We start from the raw sequence: 22535 nt of genomic DNA, 5'->3' as shown, positions 1-22535 counted from the left end.
TCTTCACCGGCCCCAGTCGCGACCCCCAAAGGGTTTCTCCAGTGTGTTTCCATTGTGTAATCTCGCTGGGTCTATGCAGCAGGGAAAAAAGTGAGCTCCAAGGACTCAGAGTCGGGAGTCAGGGATCCTGTCTCCTTAAGGGCCTAAGGGGCGGCGGCGAGCTGATGGCTCCTCAAGTCCCTCGAGGCTGCGTTTTAGGAGCGAGCAGGGAAAACCAGGCTGAGAACACTAGCAACGCGAAAGGGTCGGGCGAGAGTTGTCCCGTGAAGCTGCCAGTGAAGGAAGAACAAGAGCGCTGCGGGTTTGGTTGCGAAAAGGTAGAGCTGGGAGGTTCTCATAAATCAAATCCACGCCCTCTCCCAACGTCGAGTTCGAGGACAAACCCAAAAGGATTCAAAAGCGCGAGTTCCTAGAGCTACTACTGTGGGAACGAAAACACGAAGGAATGGTCCCGAAACCGGCACGGCCTCTTGGACCAGCCTCCGGGAAACCTGCGTCCCCGGAACCCTCGACGAGAAAGTGCGGAGAGGGAGACACAGGGCTGTCCAGCAGCAGCGCGGGTGCCCCCGAGCGGGATGAGCGACTAAGCATGGGCCTGGCCCCGCTGCGCACAGAGGGCACTCAGGCGCCCACCGCCACCACCACCCCGCTCTGCCGGCAGGGGGCATCCTCTCCCCGACAGTACCCCTCCCAGGCCGGCGTTCTGCGCGGAAGAGGACGCGGGATAGCAGAGCTCCGGCAAAGCGCTGAGCCACGCCAGCGGGGGGTAGAGGCCTGAGAGCAAGGCGCAGATCTGTCCTCTCCAGCTCGCCGTCTGCTGGAGACCCGGAGCTGTTCTCCCGAGGTTTAAATGCCCTTGAGATTGGCGCTATAGCAACAGAGAAAAGCGGCTCCTGGCAAGGGAGGAGGGGCACCTAACTTGAAGTAGTCTCTGTCCTCGAGTCCCAGTGTTCATCTAAGAAGTGGGAATGAAGATTCTATCCCTGCCTGGCGCAAGGATTAGCACTAGCTCCCACTGGAGGAGACGCCGAGACTCTGTGACCAGATAAAGTGCTGTGGCAGAGCCGGGGACACGGGATCCAAAGCAGAAAAATTTCAGCGATGGGCTTGGAACACGCAAGGCCAGAGCAGAGACACAGAGCTACCTCCTCCCGCCCCCCTTCTCTAGGTCCCTGCGGAGGAACCCAGACAGAGGGAGCTGAAATCAGAGAAGCGGAAAGAGGGTCCCCTGAGGGGGAGGGAGGAGGAAGCTGGCCGCACTCAAGCATCCGTATTCCCCGAAAACTCCTCTTAGATCACCACGGAGAGGGGCATCGCCCTGCTCTGAACCGTGGAAGAAACTGTCAATTCTCTGTGGTATTGTCTTCCTGGCTTTAAACCAAAGTAAGGAAGTGGTTTGGCTATTGTGATTATTGCGATGTATTAATCAGATAATTTGGGCAAACTCAAGTTTGTGTTCAGATTTTCAGAATTAATACTTAACGTCTCTATTTGATTCTCCAAATGCAGTTGTGGTTTCCACTTTTTCCTCTCTCTCTCTCTCTCTCTCTCTCTCTCTCTCTCTCCCTCCCTCGTCTTTTTCTCCTTGCTCATTGCCTGCAGTGTCTTCTCCCCCAACACACAGTCCCTTGCGTCCCAGATAAAGGGGGACTCGAGTCATATTTCCATTTAGAAAGATGCCGTTTTCTAGATCTTGGCTGACCTGGACTTTAGGCTGTTAATGGAGGTTAGAGAAGAAGTAAAATACAACAAACTTGCCATCATGAAAAAGTCTGGAGTACATGCTTGCAGTGGGAACAAAGGAGCAGAGAGAAGACTAAGGTAGTTGGATTTTTAAATTTTCATTTTCAGATAAAAATTGTTCCATATTGGGTCAAAGCAGCTAGCACTGTGGTGACACAAAGAGTTGGAATTTGAAGTTAAGACACCAAAAGGCAGTGGTGATTAAATATCAACCATAAATATCAATACCATGATTAAATATCAAAACTATAATTTTGTAACTGGGGCTCACAAGGCAGGCAGAGCCTGCCTTAAACTACATTAAAGGAAATGTAGTTTAGTGGTGGTGAGCCCCACCAAGTGTGTCTAATAATCTCATTCTTCCTCATCTAGGGGCCTTCTTTTCTTGTTTTGTTTTGAGACAGGGTCTCACTCTGTTCCTAAGGCTAGAGTGCAGTGGCATCGTTGTCCTAGCTCACAGCAACCTCAAACTCCTGGGCTCAAGTGATCCTCCTGCCTCAGCCTCCAGAGTAGCTAGGATTACAGGCATGCAACACTACGCCTGGCTAATTTTTCTTTCTTTTCTTTGTTTTCTTAGAGATGGGGTCTCGCTATGTTGCCCAGGCTGTTCTTGAGCTCCTGACCTCAAGTGATCCTCCTACCTCGGCCTCCCAAAATGCTAGGATTACAGGCCTTAACCACCACGCCTGGCTTTCAGGGACCTTCTTTAACCAAAAGAAAGCTGGGGAGTAACTCCAGGTAGAAAAGGCGCGTTACCTGCCTTATTATTCCGCTGTGCGAATGCTGGAGTTTTAATTACACACTTGCTTTTTCTGGGGAAGAAGACCAAAGATCGTATTTTTCAAAGTATCAACTTGTTTTCCATTAGACAGTTGTTGCAACAAGTTCTTTCAGCGATATGTTATGTCTTTAGGAAGGGGTGCTTCAGATGGCGCGCGCTAGCACAATTTTGTGGCTTTTAATTACTATTTTGTTCTTTTGGGGGGTTTCAGAGGCTGGCGCCTGGGCGTGATTAGACCGTCTACCCGACCCGCCGCAACCTCGAACATTGCCCACCAGGTGGCACCACAAAGCAGGCGCTGCGGCATGACCTTCGGACTTGGAGTCCTGCAAGGCGTGCATCCGTCACAGCCCAGACAAGGTTCCCAACAACGAGGATATAGACATATAGAGGAAGTCCCCACTTATTATTTAAAAAAAAAACAAACCAGGAGAAGAAGAAATTGCAATGATAGGGCGGAGCAGAGTAGTAAAGTGCAAAACTGTAAAATAGGGTTAAATTAAATGTATGAGACAAAAATTTTCTATTCATTGTAATTTAATAAGACTTGATAAACCTAGTACCTATATTTCATAAATCTGTAATCTCACCTACGTATTATCTCATTTCCTCTTTCATAAAAATATCGAATTCTGAGTTAGAATGAACTTTATTTATTTATTTATTTTTTGAGACAGAGTCTGGCTTTGTTGCCCTGGCTAGAGTGAGTGCCGTGGCGTCAGCCTAGCTCACAGCAACCTCAAACTCCTGGGCTCAAGCGATCCTCTGCCTCAGCCTCCCGAGTAGCTGGGACTACAGGCATGCGCCACCATGCCCGGCTAATTTTTTCTCTATATATATATTTTTTTAGTTGTCCAGATAATTTCTTTCTATTTTTTGGTAGAGACGGGGGTCTCACTCTTGCTCAGGCTGGTCTCGAACTCCTGACCTTGAGTGATCCACCCGGCTTGGCCTCCCAGAGTGCTAGGATTACAGGCGCGAGCCACCGCGCCCGGCTAGAATGAACTTTAAAGGCCATCTGGTCAACCTTTCCACCCTAAGGAGGAAGTCCTAGGGATCGCTTCGCGGGTGTTAATTACCCATCAAATATACATAATTACTCAGCCTCAGCTTGTCAGGAAAGTACAAGGGAAAGTGGTTTCAAATACATTATTAGCGATAATACCTTTGAGTTTATATTGCCTTTCTTTCCAACAACAAGGGAGAAACTTTTACATATTATCTAATTAATTGTCTTAATATCCCTGTGGATTGGTTAGGAAGCGAATATTATACGTGGTTTACAGATTGACTACGTCAAGTGCCAAGTGACAAGAGTAAGCGCCAGACACTTGGAGGAAAATCGGAGATAGAGCTGGCCGGGCTCTCGACACCGATTTTGATTAATGTGTTTGAAAACTGACCTTGGACATGAAAGTAACAATCCCTGGAATTGGCACTTGCACACAGAATGGGATGGGGACCGCGCTTCTTCCTCTGAGGCAAAACGCCAGTCTGTCTTGACGACTTCTGTCCTCCTGCTGCGGGCCACCCGACTCCCGGCCACCTCGGCCCCTCGCCTCTCTGCTCGCTTTCAGCGGCCGGCAGTGTGCACTCCAAAGTGCGCTCACCGCCGCCGCAGCGCAGCGCCAGCCATGTGACACCGGCCCCCAGGCCGGGCGTTCCTGGGCGCCTGGAGGCCCGCGGCCCGTTGCTTCTGATTGGCTGTTGCTAGGTGACGTGGCCTGTGCTCACGTGACAAGTGTTAAATGCCCACCCTGCAGGAGCCCGCCTGGCAGACAATCGTAAAGCCGCTCCGGGCTGCTCACCTGCTCCCGCCTCCCGGAGCCCCGACCCGGCCCCACCACCCCTGCCCCCTCCACTGCCCGCCCCCCGCCCGAGCCGCGCTGGGCAAGGAGCCGGGCCGAAAGGCCGAGAGAGGATGTGGCCGACGGCAGCTGCCCAGAGCAGCGCATGGTGATAGCCTCTCTCGGAGGAGGAGGAGGCGCCTAGAAGGTTGCCTCATTTCTTGTTTTTCCTTGCACCCCCGCAATTACATTGGCTGCTGGAGGGGACCGGGAGAGACGGAGGAGGCACCTCGCTTCCCCCGCGCGCCCGCCACCCCTGCTCTTTGCCGTCCCGGGCCAGGATGACTGGAGTCTTTGACAGTCTAGTGGCTGATATGCACTCGACCCAGATCACGGCCTCCAGCACATACCACCAGCACCCGCAGCCCCCGAGCGGTGGCGGCGCGGGCCCGGGCAGCAGCAACAGCAACAGCAGCAGCCTCCACAAGCCCCAGGAGTCGCCCACCCTTCCGGTGTCCACAGCTACCGACAGCAGCTACTACACCAACCAGCAGCACCCTGCTGGTGGCGGCGGTGGGGGTTCGCCCTACGCGCACATGGGCTCCTACCAGTACCATGCCAGCGGCCTCAACAACGTCCCTTACTCTGCGAAGAGCAGCTACGACCTGGGCTATTCCGCCGCGTACACCTCCTACGCGCCCTATGGGACCAGTTCATCTCCGGCCAACAACGAGCCTGGTATGCATAACGCTGGCGTCAGGGATGTCAAATCGGTCTAGTTACTGGGATGGATGGGTAAACATATTTGGGGAGGGGGGCCGATCCGAAGCCCTGGATTTTCACACTGCCTGCTCACCACCTGCTCTTGCCCTTTACCCTCCCCAAACTCCAGTCTGCCTCAAGTTACCGATTACATCCCTCAGCGCTCAGCTGGTGAGAGCTGGTGGCCTCCTGGGCCAGGTGGGAGCGCGGTGCATGCCTCGTGGTAACTGCATTTCCTTGCCACCTGCTTCTTTCTCTCGGGTGAGCGCCTGTCTTCCCCTTGCCTGGAGGGTCCAGCTCCGGGCGGTGATGGCGCCAGTCGGCGCGCTGCAAAGTTGAGCGTGTAAGCTTCACATCTCAGGGAACCCGCTTCTTGGCTCAGGCCAAGTCCCCTCCAGGGCCCTCCAGGCGGGCGGAGTTGCGTGGTCCTCATGATTCCGTTTCGTTGCAGAGAAGGAGGACCTTGAGCCTGAAATCCGGATAGTGAACGGGAAGCCAAAGAAAGTCCGGAAACCTCGCACCATCTACTCCAGTTTCCAGCTGGCGGCTCTTCAGCGGCGTTTCCAAAAGACTCAATACCTGGCATTGCCCGAGAGAGCCGAGCTGGCGGCGTCTCTGGGCCTCACCCAGACTCAGGTGGGGCTCTCGCACAGCAGGAGAGGAGGGCGCTGGCCTGGACTGGCCGCGAAACAGGCGCGTGCAGGACAAGGTTTTTGAAAATATATTTTATGTAGCTCTAAGGATTTCCAGGCCCGCGTCTCAGGAATCCTAAGCTTCTAGAACAAAAGTCGAAAACTTCTAAGGGGCCGTCGCGTGGGAGGGAAGGAAGGACCCGGGTGGGCAGAAATCCTGTACTTCTCGCTTCTGATTAAGCGGGTGAAATAACTGGCCCTCTCCCCCACCTCCCGCTGTCACCAGTACCACAGTGCGCATACATCAGCAGTCTTAGCCTTTGGGGGATTACCTCCCAATGGAGCAGGCAGCGCAGAGCCTCCGAGGCCGCCACACGCGATACGCTTACCCGGCCAGAGTGCTCTGTGTGCTCAGGGCCCCCCTCTAGCTGGAGGTCTTTCTCAGCGTCCTCCCCTCTCCTGCCCCATGCCCACGTTCCTCCACTAATGCTCGGGTCTTTTTTCCACAAAGGTCAAAATCTGGTTCCAGAACCGCCGGTCCAAGTTCAAGAAGATGTGGAAAAGCGGTGAGATACCCTCGGAGCAGCATCCTGGGGCCAGCGCTTCGCCACCTTGTGCTTCGCCGCCAGTCTCGGCGCCCGCCTCCTGGGACTTCGGTGCGCCGCAGCGGATGGGGGGCGGCGGCGGACCAGGCAGCGGTGGCAGCGGCGCGGGCAGCTCGGGCTCCAGCCCGAGCAGCGCGGCCTCGGCTTTTCTGGGCAACTACCCGTGGTACCACCAGGCCTCGGGCTCCGCCTCACACCTGCAGGCCACAGCGCCGCTGCTGCACCCCACCCAGACCCCGCAGCCACACCACCACCACCACCACCACCACGGCGGCGGGGGCACCCCGGTGAGCGCGGGGACGATTTTCTAACCCCAGGGAGAACGCGCCAGAGACTGAGAGAGCAGAGAACAGTTACCCTCGCGCTCGCCCCCCAACCGAAGGTCCCTCCTACTGGCCCGCTGCCGCCACCCACTCCTCCCGGAGCTTGCGACCTGTGATGGCCCGCCCCAGGCTCCACTCCCTCGTGCAGCCACCCAGCGGCCGGGAACTGGGAGGCGTCTCCTCGCCGGTGGGCAACTCTCGGGAGAACCGGACAGCGGCGTAGCGAAGCCCTCCTCCCCACGGCCGCATTTCCGACCTGAGCCCCTGGGCTTGGCCACTTCGAGCCCGCCTCGGACTTGCCTCCCCTCTTCTCTCCGCCGGACTAGCTGCTCCGGCGCCTTCCTCGCCCCGGGCCAAGAGCTGGGTCCCAGAGAGGGACGCCTCCCCCGCGGGTGAGCCTTCCCGGCCTTCTGAGGCTCCTTTCTCCCCGCCTGCCCCGGGGCTCAGCTCTAGTCCGCTTCGGTTATTGACCTCCCAGGTCCTGCCTTCCCGCGCTCCCCCACGTGCCCCCTTGACCCGGGCGGCCCCGCCGCTCTTTTCCGCCCGGCTCTTCCCAGTCCCCTGCGCCCCATCCCCTCCCCCAGCTGCGCGCTCCTCCAGGCGCGCTCCCTTAGCTCTCTCCTTATCCATCACCAGTGGAGTTTTTTTATTTTTATTTTTTTAAAAGTTTAGGTGCCTTTGCGGATGACCTCATTTTGATGTTGAAAAAATGATTTTTTAATATGTGAACACTGCAAAAAAATGCGTTTAAATTATCTTTTTTAAAACCTATTCAGGATTATTAGCCTGGACTTGGACACAGTTTGTAAATAAAGGTGTCTGTGCAGATTTTCCCACTGATTTATTTGTATAAAAATACTCATCTTTTCAGACTTTTTTGTAAACCCCCAGTTGTGAAAACTGCGGTTTAGCAGTGACCTCAGCAACCCCTCCGTTTTATTTTTCTCTTTGAAAAAATTTCTGTTAAATTAAGCTACTGATTTGGATTTGTTATATCTTATCCTAAAGTCTTTGTTGTTGAAATGAAAGGTATTTTGGGGTTATTTATTATGAAAACAACGTGCTCTTAATGTTGATTTTACAATATGAAGAGATTATTTAAATAAATTATTGTTTTCTTTGGATGTGTGCGCTTTTTCCTTGGTCCAAGGTTCGATAGGTCGCGTGCTGAGAACTTGAGCCGCTGCCCAGGCCGGGAAGCCTGTCAGCCGAGAGCGACATTGACGTCTTTCAGAGGTGCGGCAAGGCGAGGATAGGCGAGCTGGCGAGGGACCGAAGCGGAGGGTTCACGCTCCGCCCCAGCCCGAGTCCCCGCGTGGGGTTCGCCAGCCGGCGGCGCGGTGACTCACCCAGCGCCGGGCGGCTTCAGCCTCCGCCCGCCCGGCCCCTCCGGCGCCGGCGCCACCGCCCCGCGCCTGGGCTCTCTTGGCCGCCCCCGCGTCCGCCTTGCTGGCCAGGCCTTGCATCCGAGCCGCCGCGGGGGACTCGCTGTCCCAGGCCTGAGCTCAGCTGCAGCCTGGGGGTCAACCCCTACATGGGATCTCCTCTCCGTTTGCCCCGCGGCCCTTTGGGGGCTGGCTGAACCGAGAAGTCTGTGAGTCACCCTGGGGAGGCACAGTTGGCTGCTCTGGAATGCAGGGCGACCCCAACGCACAGGGCTGCGCTAGCACGCACACAATCACACACTGATGCACACTCTCACAGTCCCATCTATACTGTTCACACTCTGATACACTCTCACAGTCACTCTTGACCTCATTCTCACACACAGGCATACACACAATGACACGCACTAGAACACTCTCACCATCACATGCTCATAATCACGGTCTTACACTCACACACGACACTGACGTACAAATTCATACACACGCACATACACGCTCATGTATACACACACAGAAACTGACATCCATGGGATGAGTGACATCTCTTCCATCTCACACTCTTGGAGGGGAAAGGTCCACATGTCATGCAGCTCTCTTTCTACCTTGGGCCCCACACAACCAGCGTCCAGCTTTGGAAGTGACCCTACCTTATGGCATTCTCTGCAAAGGCCAGGAGTTGGTGGTTAATGCAGGCTTGAACTATTAATAAAAGTCCCTTTCCTTTAAAGCTCTGGAGCCTAGAGTTAGAAGCTCCCTGGCTTCAATCACTGACTGTGTGCCCTTGGGCAACCCACTTAACCTCTCTGTGTTAAAGCTTGCAGATCTATAAGATAGGAGAAATAACAGCTATGGCTTAGAGTTGTGAACATATGATGATGTAACAGTGCCTGGTACGTGATAAGCACTCTATACATTTTATTTAGAATTTAGTATTAACTGTTGTATCACAGTACTCCCAAACAGAGAGGCTTTACTTTTGCCTGTGATTGTAAGACCTGGAGGTACCCAGAGGCCTTTCCGACTTCACCTTATGTGGAAGAGCAGCATCCTGGGGCTGGGGGGAGCTCTGGCCACTTGGGGAGGGGTGGGAGAATGGGTTGAATCCCAGCCATCCCTTCTGAAAGTACTCTCCTCTACTGGAGAGGAGGTTGGGCACAGGCTATAGAGCCCTGCTTACCTGGTCCAGGCCTCCTCTTCTCTAGAATGGTCATCCAGGCCATCCATATTGTTGTGTGTCTTCAACTCATCTGCCAAAGTCAGACATGGGGCAGAGGTGACTTTCTGGCCTCAGTGGCCTGATCCTGAGAGGAATCCTGACTTTTCTGGCCAGGCTGTTTTGGGGCCTCCTCTGAGTCTGGTTTACAACAGAGTGCTATCCAGGGAATTGGGTAGCCGGGAGGGGCAGTGAAGGCTACACAATCCAGTGTCCTTTTGCATTGTTTTCCCTGGCTAGGGGGGCCTGGGCTGAAGCCTGTTGACCCGCATTTCTGGTTTTCCCTAAGCAACCACTGCCTGGCAGACCCCCATCCGTTTCCACCCACCCCCACCCCAGCTCCAAATTCTGTGGGTTTTTTGAGTGCCAGTAGCTGGTGCCAGCCTTCCTCCTGCGGTTGACTGTACCCTCCCCTCCTTTGCGCGCATTCCCCTCCCCCCTCCCGAAACCAGCAGGGAGAGACGGGCAGTAAATTGGCTGGTGTCGAGGATCTGCAGCAGACAAGATGATTAAGAGGCCTACGCCGGAGCGCCCGGGGCAGGGAATGTCAGACCAAGTTGGAATCACGCAACAGGCCTTGGCATGAGCCAAGCCTGGGAGTCGGGAGGGCGGGCGGCCCCAGCTCCGGGGTGGGCCGAGGCCCCACAGACTCGCCGGAGTCACCGAACCTGGCACCCAGCGGCGGCGGGGTCGGGCCGGGCCACTGTGCGCCTTTCCTCGGGGAGCCGGCGAAGCCGAGGGCAGGAGGGTGCAGGGGCCCGAGAAGGGGGCGTTTCCACAGACAAGGAGAAGGGCAAAGAGAAGGAATCCCAAGGACGCGCCCGGGTCCCAGAAGTGAGGGGGCGGGGAGGAGGAGGGGTGGGCCAGGGGAGAAACAAAGCCGGGCTCCAGGAGGCGGGGGCAGGCTCCAGCCCCGCCGGGGGCGACGCGCTGGCAAGCCTTTCTCACAGTCTCCCGGCCCGCCCGGAGACGCGGAGCCCTGTGATCAGCCCGCCGCCACGCAGACAGGCTCCCCCCGCGCTCGGCTGCGCTCCCCAAAGCGCGAATGAAAAATGGAAATGGGAAGCAGCGATCTCAGCTCCCTGCACTGGGAAACCAGCCGCTCTCAGAACACACATAAATCTCCATTGTAATCCCCCTCCATTTGCTTGCGTGAAATATCAGGCCAGAGACAGGATGTGACAAGCGCTGGGAAGCAGGGGGAGGGAAGACGAAGAAAGAGGGGTGCCCGGCCCTCTGCGCTCCACCCTCTGGCAGGGCTCTGTGAACTCCGGCAGAGCGCGGGCACTGAATTCCAGTGCCAACTGCAGGCCGCCTGGCGCTCCCGCGTGCCCTTCCCCTTCAGTCCTGCTCTCCCCCAACCCCGCGAGCGCTCGGCCCACAGCCACCTCGCCCCAAGTGCGGAGCTCTGCTGGGCGCAGACCCCACTCCGGCTGCCCCGAATTCCCGCCGGCGGCCCCGCTGCTCCGGGACCGACTGGGGAGGGCAGAAAAGAGAGGGAATGGATCCCAGGCCTAATCAGCCCTGCTGCAATGTGGGACCGTTTAGGAGGTTTCCCCCACTCCCCAGCCCACCCCCAGCTTTCTTTTAGGATCACTTGTGAAAATTGTGAATATCCATCCTGTGTAACGATTTCCGAGATTGGTGGGGTGAATTTGGGGGAAGTATCAAATTTGGTGGGAGCGTAGAGAGCGCGGGAAGACTGGAACGTTATTTACAAACAGTTCTGTGATAGAAGACCGGGCGTGGGGGAGAGAGAGAAGCTCAAATCCGAAGTAGCCAAATGGTCCTGGTCCCCTCCGCTGATAGGAGTCCCACCCTGGTCCCCTCTGTTGTTAGAGGTCCCACCCACCAAAGAGAAGGATGATGGGGAGCAGAAAGCCTCCTTGCCTTTCAAAAAGTCGTTCTCACGGCCAGGAAAACCCGAGCACAAGCCCCCTACTCCCAGAGCCCCCAGCACTTGCTCAAAAGTCACAAGCCTGCTCCTTTCCCTCCAGGGAACAGCGACCACCAGTGGCTTTAACCTGTTTAGGGTCAGAGACTCCTTTGAGAATAAAGCTACAAATCCACTCCTCCTAAAATACAGACAGGTCCCTTCGAATTAAACTTTGGGGTTCGGAGCCCTAGAAGACGTTAGATGGGGCACTATCCCGGGAGCGGAGTTACACCAAGTCCCCCTTGGCGCTAGGGGACCTAGGTATTGCGGAGACTGGCGGCCTCTTGAAGGGTCGTGACACCGAAAGCAGTCCCAGGGAAGCCAACTCCCCAGACCCCCGGCCGATCGTCCCTCCCCACAGGGATCTGCCGGGCAAGCCGCGGCACCCCACACTCCCCACACACAAACACCACTGCGGGCGGATGCCGAGGCCCCACATCCCTCCGAACCTCCTCCCCACGGCGGGAGTTCCCCTCGCGGGGACGAGTTTGGCAGTGATTGCCACATTACAAGATGTTACATTCCGCCCTGGGGCCTGGGGCCGGGCGGGTTGAGGGAGACTATGTTTCATGAAAAGAAAGAACAGGCAGGTCTTGGAGGAGCAGCGGCTCGGCGCCTCCACCTAAGAACGCAGATACAGCCTCTAGACAGACCTTTCTCCCCGGGGCCACCCGGGCTGCGGCTTCCCACTCATCCTCCCGAGCCACAGCGCAAACACTTAGCAGCTTGGGGGCTGCGTGGAAGCGCTCCGGGATTCTCCAGAGGCCACTTTAGGGGTCCCCAGTTGAGTCGGGCCCCGCGCTAGGAGTTGGGGGCCGAGGGTTAGGTGCGGAATGGGGTAAGATGGAGAGCGGGCCCACCAGACCGGCCCAGGCTGCTGGGCAGAGGACTGCAAGTTCCGGGAAGGAGAGGCGAGGGGGAGGGAAGGACTGTATTTGGAGCGCGCTGGGGTGATCCCAGGGGGCCGACTACGGCCCGCGGCGAGCAAACATGGCGGGCTTGCCACCCTCCCGCCCATCCTCCCGATTTTGGTCCAGAAGTCTCGCACACCCAGAGGTGAAATGATCACTCCTGGAACAATGGGAACCTCTGGCCAGAGAACCCCACCGAGTCCCCGCTGCTTCAAGCGGTGGCTGCGCTCTCGTAGGCTTCTCACGCCGAGCGCCACCCGGCTCCCCCGCCTTAGGGGCAGCCCCCGCCCCGCCCCCTCCTCCGCGGACCTGGCCTCGGCTTCTTAAAGTCGCAGGGTGTCTCAGTGCCCGAGAGAAGCGCCGCCCAAATGGGGAGTTAATTTTTTTGGAGGGTGGGGGGACGCTATCTCCCCGCCGTAGAGACAAAAGAAGAGCCTAGACAGTCGCAGGGTGGGCCCGGAGGACCCTCAGGTCCTTCCCTCCTCGTCCCACCTCCCCAAAGCCTCCAAATAGCAGACTCTTATTCGCCTGCACCGGGCGACCGCTGGCACTCCCTCCTGAGGTGATCACCGCTGGCACCAACACCTCAGTCAACCAGCTCTCCCCAACACCCCGCCACCCGTCCCGTGGGCCCGGCCTGCCCCTTCCAGGGCCCTGCCCCTTCCTGGGCCCTGCCCCAGTGCACAGTGAAGGGGGTTAGCAAGAATCCGGGAATGGGGCCGAAGGAAGGAGGTGGGAGAACTGAAAAGAAAGAGAAAGGAGGAAGTGGCGGGCGGGGGATCCGATTCAGTCACTTTCTTTCTCAGTTGCGGCGTTTAGGTTGGGGGGCCCAGGACCTCTGGGGCATCCAAGTGGGGAAAGCAGGCGCGCTGCGAAAGGGATTCTCTCCTCGACACGTTCACGGGGAGGGCAGTGAAAATTTGCCCTGGGTGGCCAATTTCCTCATTTGCCCCTATTAAAAGAAAAAGCCCAAGAAATTCAATTAAAGCCACCCTGGCCAAGGCGCTATTTGAGGCATGAATGTCTCCCCTAAAGCTGCAGCAATCATGTGGCATTAGACACTTCCGGAATCCTATAGCCAACCTGAAAAATCCCAGACCCCCTTTTTCCCTAATTTTTGCTCTGATCTGTAATTTTATCCACATTTGCACTAGTTTGAGCATTCTGGCTCTCCCATCTGAAAGCCTGCAATTACTATATAATTCTTCGCAATTTCAGATGTCCTAATATGGACTGTAATTTTTGCGCAAGACAATTTCCTGCTATTTCAAGCATCAACATTGTCAAAGTTGTATGTACATAATAAATGGGAATATCAATGCATAGTTTTTAGCATAACATCTTGACTCCTCGATAATTATATCCGTTCGGAGCCTACGCAGAATTAGCCTGAATTGCATGGTAACTGCTGCTGCTTTAAAATTTTTAAAAATTACTCATAATTTTCCCAAAGATTACCAAGATCTCGAGTGCACAATGTCATCAGCGTAATGAAGAGTAAACATTTATGCTAATAATCTGCAATTTTTTTCATCAGCTATAAAGACAGAGGCTATATAGCCGAAAATTTCAGTCCTATTCTGCAAGAGCAGCGCTGCAAAAAGCCTGCGGCGCTTGGAGGCGCCTGGTCCTGGGGACCTCTTTCCACTCTTTATTCTCAGGATAGGAGGATGGGGCTGGGGGAATTCTTTTTGGTTTTCTGGTTTTGTTTTGCTGTGGTTTGGTCGGTTTTGTATTTTTCTATTTTTCCTTTTTTCCCTTTTTTCTTTTTCTTTTTTGCCTTTTCTTTCCCGTTATTCTCCCAGCCAAAAGCTGCCTTCGACCCTTTTGATTTGATGTAGCAAAGAGTGTGTGTCCAGATTATCTGAAATTGACACTGAAGAAGGTAAGGGTGGAAACCGGTTTCATTTTTCAGAGGGTTGGAAGGCTGCGCTGCGCCCGCTGCTGCGGCTCCCGCTCCGGGAGTAGGAGGGTGGGGGAGTGATTATGTATGCACCAGCTAATTCTTCCATCAAAACTTCTTGTCAGCGATGTCAGGATTATTTTTTTTCCTTTTTATAAAAACACTTGATGTTTCAGGAAGTGTTAATCCCCGAAGATTGGGGGATGAGGGAGGGGGTAGGGAAGCGGTGGGTGGGGGTGACATGTTTCTCGAGCCTGGGGAAGGCACCCTTTAGAGCCGTTTGCCAGTTTACAATGGAGTTGGGGTTTGTCGTGGAGCTAGGGACCAGAGGAGGATTTCTTTAAGGCAAGGGAGGGAGGGACCCTTGCCTTCTGTATTGCATTTGATGGAGGTTCCTACGGCCATGTGGGATGAAGAGCAGAAAAGTTTGCTTTAGCCTATGATTTCAAGGGCGTTTAATCCAGGCGGTGGAATGATAAAAACCAGAGAATTCTGAAATCAGTTTATAAAAGATACAGAAAGAAAAAGATGGAGACCAGGTAAAGATTTAAAACTGGGAAGCTTCTTTCCTACCAATTTTCCTTGATCTAGTATCTCAGATCCTACTCCAGCGCCCAGACCTACCTTTCTTTGGGCAAAAAAAATTGACGATTTCTTCAAGGGAGAGATTCAGTTAGTTTCTACATCAACTGACTCTCTAAGAATAAATTCACGCTTCTGCGCATATAGATGTGGGGGATTTTAAAACTTTTTGTGGCCCTAAAAACTAGTACAGAATTAGGAAGACTGAAGAGCCATCCAACCCAGCCCAGGTGCAGATTCCCAGAAGAAATAAAAATAAAAGAAAATGATCAGTGAGAGAAAGCTGTGAACTATAAATAGGTTTGCAATATTATATCTTAAAAATATTGCCTCGGTTTAGGATCTGAGTTCTTCCCCAACTAGACTACCACTCACAGGGCTACTCAGCCTCTTCAGGCTTATGAAAGCCAAGATCAGTGATGAAGGGGCTGGGGACTTTCTTCTGTCCCCACCTCCACCCCTATTCCCACCCCCACCCCTTTTTAGAGCTAGTGTGTGTGAGAGAAGATATTAAAGGGGTATCTGTTGTTTGGCAATTTTGCTAAGTCTGTCTTCATTACTTTGCTGCTGTGCATTTGCTAATTTGGAGGCCCGGCCATTGACAAGCTTGCTCCATACACCTGCAAGCAATTTGCCGGCTCCGGTACCAGAGAATTGCAGAGATGGCAGCTCGCACCTATTTGATTTTTTTTTTTTTTCCTTTTCTCAATGCACAGCAAATTTGGCTTTCAGTGCGTTATCTCTTTTGTTAATGCAAAAAGATTCCCTGGGCGAAAAAATTGCTCATAATTACCAGAGAGATGGGGAAACTGCATTAGAATAAATAAACCTGAAATTACTGTAATTATGTTGTGTTTGATGGGCCCGGCTTGTAATCAAGAAGAGAATACAGTGAAATGATGCTGACCCTCTTGGGTTTGCAGCTGTACGCGCACTTTGGGGTCTTTTTTTGCAGAAAAGAGTCATTTTGATAATCATTAAGCTGTGTGTAACCTATTTCAGAAGTGTTTTAAAATGAGGTTCACATTTTTTGAACAAGGGGAAAAAATCCCAAAATTGCATTTTGCCATTACAGACTCATACATAAGGAAAGGTTGTGTTTTCTAAGTGACAATTGTTAAGACATAATATTCGAAATCAGTATTTAATCTTTATAATGAGGTATTGTTTAAATATAACCACCTTTAGATTATTCATAGTTTAATTAATATACTCATTATGAAAATCTTTGATTCAGATATTTGATGAACTACTTGTCAGTAACAAGGCAGCATTAATTAGGCCTATATTGAGATTAACATTTTTTAAAAGTACAACCGCTTATAATTATAATAGAGCCTAACTAAAGACCGCCTTCGTTGAGCTAAAACTAATAATTTCTCTATTTGAACTGTTAGCAAGAGATTATTAAATTAGTATAAGCTAATATCTCAAAGTATTAAAATCTGCTTGACCCAACAGATTTTGCCTGTGGCTTGAGGCATTGCGCCCTAGCTGTCCTCTAGGGGACCCGAATCAGTTGAGTGATTCTCCCACAAGCAAAGTCACATCTCCCAGGGGAATCCAAATCTAGGAAGACCCCTGACCCGGAGCCGCCGGAGCCTAGCCTGGAAAATTGGTTCCCTCTTTCAGCTTTGAGGCCGGTCCAATTGCTCACGCCCGGGTCTCTGAGATCTGATCTCCCTCATTAGCATTCATGGTTCTAGGGGACATTGGGAGAGGAAAAGTCCCAATCCCAGGCCCAGAAGGAGCCTCGAAGTCCTTGGCTTCATCCTCCACTACCTCCCTTGCTTCCTCCATCATGCCCGCTCCCCACCACACCCCCCCCAGCCCTGCCACTTCCTCCTCCCCTTCCCAAAGGGCGTCGGAAGAGCCCGGCGCATCTGATCTTTCACCAGCACCAATTGAAAAATGGGTGCTTGTCACAACACAGATCACTGCCTTCCAGGCTTTACTCCCCACCGCGTGCCTGAAAGGGCCCCCCAAAGGTGGAGGGCCAGCCCCCGCGGGCAGTAGCGATGGAAGGCGGATGCGGGGAAAGCAGAAGTCGCTCAAAACAGCCAGCCTGGGCCTGCACCTTTCCGGAGCTGCCTCCGCGAGCTGGGTCTAGGATTGGGATTGGGGTTAGGCTGGGGCGCAGGGCCACGAGGAGAAGGGAGCCAATTTCGTTCTAGCCCTTTGGAGCCCGCGTTCTTCTGGAGAGAACTGACCCGACCGCTTTACTGGAGGTGTCCCCGTAACAGCCTGGCCTCGAGACTTTCGGGCTGGGGTGGAGTGGGGATGATGTACTTGACTCTGGTCAGCTGCCTTTCCCATAGCACCTCCATTTCTCGGTAGACGCAGAGAAAAGCCCAGATCATTAGGCAGAAAGGGGCCTTTCTCCATGTGGAGGGGCCAGGGTGGCTCGCTGGGACAGTACTCTGTCCCCTGGAATGCACTGATTGATTGTGGGGTAGCCTGGCAGACGTGTCCTTCCGGTCCCTGCCTGGCGTCTGGCCGGGTCTTTTCCGCGACAGAATCTAGAGCCTCCGGGCAAGCAAAAGCTGGGAGGCCAGAAATCCGGGTTGGAGGCTAGTGGCAAAGCAGAGTATCTCTGCTTCCTGGCCTCCAGGCCTCTCGAGATGTGGCCGGGCGTGGAAAGAACTAAAATTGTCAGGCGGGCTGATTTTGAACTCTGCCTTCACCTCTTCTCAGCTGGTCTTCACCGTCCTTTTGGTTCCTATGTCTCAAGCTCTGCGCTGCGGCACCTGTTCCTGAGCCCCCTTACCTGGGACCCTCGCCAAGCGCTCTCTCCCCACCCCTCCAACTCAGGTAGGGTTCAGATACCTTAGGGGTGGAGGGAGCAGGCCAGAAGAACAAATCCAGTGGGGGGCCTCCAACAGTATCCTGTGTATGCGAGGCTGGTGCCCTCACTCCGTCCTCGTGAGTCGCCGCTCTGGGCTACCTGTCTCCAGAACTGGGAGTCTGGCCGGCCCCGGCACACTCTCACACAGTGGACGAGATAGCAGCTCTTTCTCTAAATCATAATTTTACTGTCTCAAAGAAACTTTATAACTTATTTACAAAGTTCTTTTTTCCCCCAAGATACAAAGCAATAAGTTAACATTCTCAATATAAAACTAAACTTTGACATAGAGAACACAAACACGGTTGATTTCAATTGATCACATTTTCCAAATTTCACAAGTAAAATGTCAAAATTCTCACTTCACAAAGCATGGGGTTTTACAGCCACACAAAACGGAACGGAAAAAGGCTAAGCTTGTGCAACATGTTTACAGAACAATAATAATAACAATAATAATAATATGTACAGTGATTAGATCCTGCATTGGAGACTGTGCATTCAGGGTGGTGACTGGCATTATTCTGTGGTCGAGCCTCTAAAAATTGTTGTAAAGCTGCTTTTGTCTTACTTTAAAGCCCACTGGAATTAGGGCGCTTACTCAAGCCTGCCTGTTCTCTCCGCTGCCCATTGGTCCCCTTTCTCTTTCTACCCAAGGAGGAAACCAGGATTTTCCTTCTTGTCCAGGCAAAGTAACCAAGAGTTCCTCCCGAGAGGAGCAAATCGTGTTGGCTTCATTTATCTTTAAAAATATTTTTTTAAATCAATACTGGACATGTAAAAAATGCAAATCATCCGGCTCCAAACTCTCCATACCAGCGAAGTACAAAACTTACGGTATAAATTAAAAATCACCACGTCCTCCTCATTCGTTTTTCCGGGTGCGTTTAAAGTAAACAGTGCGTTTGAACAGTGTGTTCCTCGCGCTCCACAGAACCTCGAATTGGCAAACACTCAGCCTCAGGCCAAGTCCATTCCTCAATAAATAAAACCCCCTCCCTCCAATTTCCCCCAGTTCCCAAACAAGCTGCACAGATGGTCAGGCAAAATGTCCCAGGATCGGAAGCCGGGCGGCCAGGCAGGACCCGTGCCGCTGGGACCTGGTGACTTTTTGCAGAGGGCGCAGAATGAGGACAGCGGATGAACGCGGACCTTGACTTTGTCAGCACACAGAGCAAAAAAAGACAAGAGACTGACAGGACAGAAACGATCTTTTGCTTTTTCTACATTTTTTTTTCCTGATAGTCCCACAAAGCTGAGGGGCGGTGGGTCAGGTCGAATGGGTTTGTCTTGCTGCTCAGGGCTGTCTCGGGTGGCTGTGCCTGCCCTCTGAGGCCACTCTCCGCTGTCGCCGCTCGGCCCAAACCAGGGTTCAGGCTGGAGCACGCTGGGAAGGGGAAGTCGCTGGGCCGGACCTCACGGGGAAGAGGTGGAGGGTATCCTGCCTTCACTGTTCCTTCTTCTTCCCTGCCTCTGGGCCCTTCTTTTCCCTGCCCAGGGCACGCGGACGGGGTAGATGGACCTGGAGGCGGGAGGGGCCCGGGCGGGGGGAGACGGGAAGGAGGCAGGTGGGCAACCTCACATGAGTTGGGGTTGCTGCATAGCTTCTTGGTGCGCCGAAGGGTACCAAGACGTGTAGCTGGGGATGTAGGACCCCGCGCTTCCGCCTGAGCCCTTCCCGGATGAGGAGTTAGGGTTCCAGCCTGGCGGCACGGGTGGGGAGCCAGCAGAAAGGGCCCGGCCGTTGGCCAGCGCGCTACCCTCCAGAGCCGCCCCTCCCTGCTTCATCAGCTTCTTGAACTTGGAGCGCTTGTTTTGGAACCAGATCTTGACCTGCAAGAGCGGACAACAACGTGACTCGGGCTGGGACCACTGAGCCTACCCTTGGTCTAGGGAGGAAAGACAGGGGACCGCAGGACAGTAAAAGATACGAGCCCCCCACTACCCTGAGTAAGCTGGCAGCTCCGTGCAGGAGGTGAAGATTCCCCTCCAATAAGAGCCAAAGGCTCCAGGGCCAGACCGCCTGCCACCCGCCCATAGGGGTAGCTCTCAGAGAGCCAGTGGGGAGTTGTGGTGAGCGGCGCGCGGCGATCCAGGCCTTCGCCCACCTGGGGCTCAATCTGACCGAGGCTACCATCTGCGGAAGACGCAGAGCCTGCACAACACCCAGCCAGCAATTCCAATATCGACATCAATAAAATAACCGAAAACCTAGGAAGGAGTGGAAGAAATTTATTTGCAAAACTACCCGCCTTCTCTTTGCACCGTGCTTTCTGCCCACGAGTGAGTTGGGGACTAAGGGGGCCGCAAGCTTTTGTTGAACTTTTTTTTGGACTCAAACCAATTTTTGCCTAGGGTCCGTTTGCTTTCCCCACCTGTGCTCCAAATTCCGAATCTGACGATGGAAACGCTGGCCGTGGTCAGAACGCCCATGGGCTCCCCGGGGTCTTAGAGAAATCCGGGAAGAAAGGTCCCGTTTCTCCTTGAGGATCTGGGACTTGAGAGGTGAGAGGGGAGGGCGGAGGAAAGGGTTCGCCTCCACCCCCTCGCCGGTGAGGAGGAGGAGGAAGACAGAGGCGCGAACCCAGGCCCAGAATGATTAGTCACACACTTTAAAGGCAAAGGAGGGATTAAGCCCGGAGTCTATTGTTCCAGTTGTTCAGGCACGTGTGACCTCAGTTCCCAAACAAAACGTCTGGGGAAATCCTTCCTGCGCCCTAATCAGATTGTCCAGGGGCAGAGGGCCAGGCGGCAGGCAGCTCAGGGTATAGACAGCAGCAACAGAGCTAGGGCAGAGAGAATGAGGGAGGAAGGAGAGAAGCTGAGAGCCAGGGGGTGAACACAAACACACACACAGTGACATCCCGACCCTGAGGCCCAGGGAGCAAGAAATGAAGCCCCGGGCGCAGGCCGGCCGAGGGAAGCCTGCTTGGCGCAGCGGAGTGGCAGCTGCGAGGTACCTGCGTCTGCGTGAGTCCCAAGGAGGCCGCGAGCTCCGCCCTCTCGGGCAGAGCTAGGTACTGAGTTTGCTGGAACCTCCGGTTCAAAGCCTGCAACTGCAAACTGGAGTAAATCGTCCTGGGTTTGCGGATCTTTTTCCCCTTGCCATTGAAGCGCACTTCACCGCCTTCCACCACCGTGCTCTTCTCCGAGTCTGCCCCTGGAGGGACAGCAGAAGCGGGAGCCGTTGTTAATGCGAGGGGCCGACTTTAGTACGGAGAGCCAAGAGCGAGTGGCTACCGAGGGGTGGCGGAGGCAGGGACGGGGAGAGAAAGTTCAAGAAACTCTGAAAGGAACGGAAGCGTCTCCCAAAGTCCGAGGGCCTGTCCTGGGCTGCTGCAGGCGGGATGGGGCCATTCCCAGGAGCGCTGCTCCTGCCTTTGCAGGGAAAGTTTGCTATTTTTGCAGACGGTAGTTGAGGTTTAATTACCCTTAATTGCATACATTGTTTATAGCGCTACGCAATAAATAATTACCGAGACTAATGCGTGCACATGTGGGTTTCTGTTTTCCAGCAGGGCATTGTGTGCTTAGCGCACCGAGCCGCCCAGAGGCCCAGCCAGTGCCAGGAGACGCTCTCGGATTTATCTCCTTTGCTGAATTGTTGCAAATTGAGTGGATTTTTAAAAAAATTTATTTGCTATGACAAGGATCCATAGATTGATATTCGAAACCTCTACTACTCCCGCGTCCTCCCCACCCCCACCCCACCTCTCTCCCCCTCTCTCCTCCTCTCCCTCTCCCTGGCAAGCGCACGTACCTGGGTCCTCCAGGCGGCTCTGGGCGAGGCTGGCGCTGCCCGGGTAGGACTGCACCGAACTGATGTAGGGGCTGGACGCGTGGCTGCTGACCGAGTTGACGTAGGGGTAGCCCAGCGGTCGGGAGAAGGATGAGGCTGAGCTGTAGGCGCCGTCGGGCTGCGAATGGCCCGCTGAGTGTAAACAGTGCATGGAGTAGTGCCCGTGGGACATGGGAGAAGGAGACATTTGCTGGTTGGGCGGCCCAAACTCCATAAACACCGCCTTGCCCGACACGGGGCTGTTGAGACTTTCTGGCATGGTGGTCATGGTCATCTCTTCTCGCGGGGTCTGGGTGTGGGACTTTCTCTCCTCTGCTTCCCTTTTGGGGGTCTCTATGTTTCTCAGGACAGGAAGGAACCCAATTTAAGCGGAACAGGGGTTTTCACTTTCCATTCATAAGAAAATGGAGTTTGTCTCTTTGAAAAGTCTAAGCATGATGCTGCCGAGCTCCCCAAACTCGGTTCAAAGCTTTGACTCAGCCAAGGTCATAAATATTCATGAGCTGGCGGAGCTGATTGGTCCGCTGTCTTGCATAATCACTGGGGATTGGTCCGAGGCGCTCGGGCTCCGCTGGACTAGAGCGGGCGAGGCGGCCGGGCCTCGGGAGAGACGCTTCCACGCTTCCCGGCCCGGGCTTCTCTGCAACAGAGCGCGCCGTGCGGGACGCACAATGGGCTGCGGCGTCCGCGCCGGGACCTGGACAGCCCGCAACTCTTCGGCCTCCCCGCTCCCTCGCGCGCTTTCCTCCCCAGAAACCAACTAGCGGCTCGGCGCCACCGCCCTCTCCCCTACTGTCCCCACCCTTTGCCCGCCCCCAACGCTGGGGACCCGGGACCGCTTCTCGTCTTCGCCATCCAGTCCAGCCCTGAATTAGGGCGGCTCAGGAGCCTAGACGCGGCCTCCGGAACTCGGAGTCGCGCACTGGGGGGCGCCCGAGGAGGCCAAAAGACTGCGGTCCTCCCGAGAGCCTTGTGCCTAGCGCAGCGCCTCCTGGCCGCGCCTCTCTGGCCCGGGTCCGCTGAGCCACATCCCTGGGGTCTGGGTTTGGGGGCCCTCCGGGCGAACTCACTCGGCCGCCGCGCCGCCGCCGCCGCCGTCGCCGCTCCCTGGGGCCCGCTCGCATTTCTCCAGGCCCAACTGGCCACTCCAGCTTGAGGCTGCACGGGTCTGATTAAAGCAGTGCGCGCGGAGAGCCAGGAACCCGCGCTTCTCCTCCCAGGAAAGACTGCCGCACCGCCCCCTCCCCCAACACATCCTCTTTCCCTCCCAACCTTCCTCCGCCCCCCTCCCCTCTCCACTCCCTCTGCGCCGAGCGCCCCGGGCT

General features: G+C 54.6%; 2 protein-coding genes across 2 annotated transcripts; one reads left to right on the top strand and one right to left on the bottom strand.

Moving 5' to 3' along the window:
- Window positions 1-4300: 4300 nt before the first annotated feature.
- DLX2 (distal-less homeobox 2) lies at window positions 4301-7751 on the top strand. The gene is made up of 3 exons (XM_012650731.1): window positions 4301-5049; window positions 5525-5709; window positions 6217-7751. The coding sequence occupies exons 1-3, from the start codon at window positions 4653-4655 to the stop codon at window positions 6619-6621; spliced, it is 987 nt and encodes a 328-aa protein (XP_012506185.1). The 5' UTR covers window positions 4301-4652; the 3' UTR covers window positions 6622-7751.
- Window positions 7752-18989: 11238 nt separating this feature from the next.
- Window positions 18990-22413, bottom strand: DLX1 (distal-less homeobox 1). The gene is made up of 4 exons (XM_012650723.1): window positions 22281-22413; window positions 21172-21551; window positions 20372-20571; window positions 18990-19244 (listed from the first exon to the last, which is right to left on the bottom strand). Exons 2-4 carry the CDS (start codon window positions 21482-21484, stop codon window positions 18990-18992), a joined length of 768 nt encoding a protein of 255 aa, XP_012506177.1. The 5' UTR covers window positions 21485-21551; window positions 22281-22413.
- Between the last annotated feature and the right edge of the window lie 122 nt (window positions 22414-22535).

The sequence above is a fragment of the Propithecus coquereli genome, unplaced genomic scaffold (genome assembly GCF_000956105.1).
Source record: "Propithecus coquereli isolate 6110/MARCELLA unplaced genomic scaffold, Pcoq_1.0 Scaffold34, whole genome shotgun sequence".
In the NCBI taxonomy this organism is placed as follows: Eukaryota; Metazoa; Chordata; class Mammalia; order Primates; family Indriidae; genus Propithecus; species Propithecus coquereli.
The sequence above is the reverse complement of the archived record's forward strand: the minus strand, read 5'-3'. Positions and strand labels throughout refer to the sequence as shown.

Excerpts from the sequence above, each read along its gene's own strand:
- DLX2 (XM_012650731.1), top strand. The coding sequence starts at position 4,653 with ATGACTGGAGTCTTTGACAGTCTAGTGGCTGATATGCACTCGACCCAG. Across the intron at positions 5,050-5,524 it reads TCCGGCCAACAACGAGCCTG|AGAAGGAGGACCTTGAGCCT; the intron begins GTATGCATAACG and ends GTTTCGTTGCAG. Across the intron at positions 5,710-6,216 it reads TGGGCCTCACCCAGACTCAG|GTCAAAATCTGGTTCCAGAA; the intron begins GTGGGGCTCTCG and ends TTTTCCACAAAG.
- DLX1 (XM_012650723.1), bottom strand. The coding sequence starts at position 21,484 with ATGACCATGACCACCATGCCAGAAAGTCTCAACAGCCCCGTGTCGGGC. Across the intron at positions 20,572-21,171 it reads GAGCCGCCTGGAGGACCCAG|GGGCAGACTCGGAGAAGAGC; the intron begins GTACGTGCGCTT and ends CTGTCCCTCCAG. Across the intron at positions 19,245-20,371 it reads TGGGACTCACGCAGACGCAG|GTCAAGATCTGGTTCCAAAA; the intron begins GTACCTCGCAGC and ends CCGCTCTTGCAG.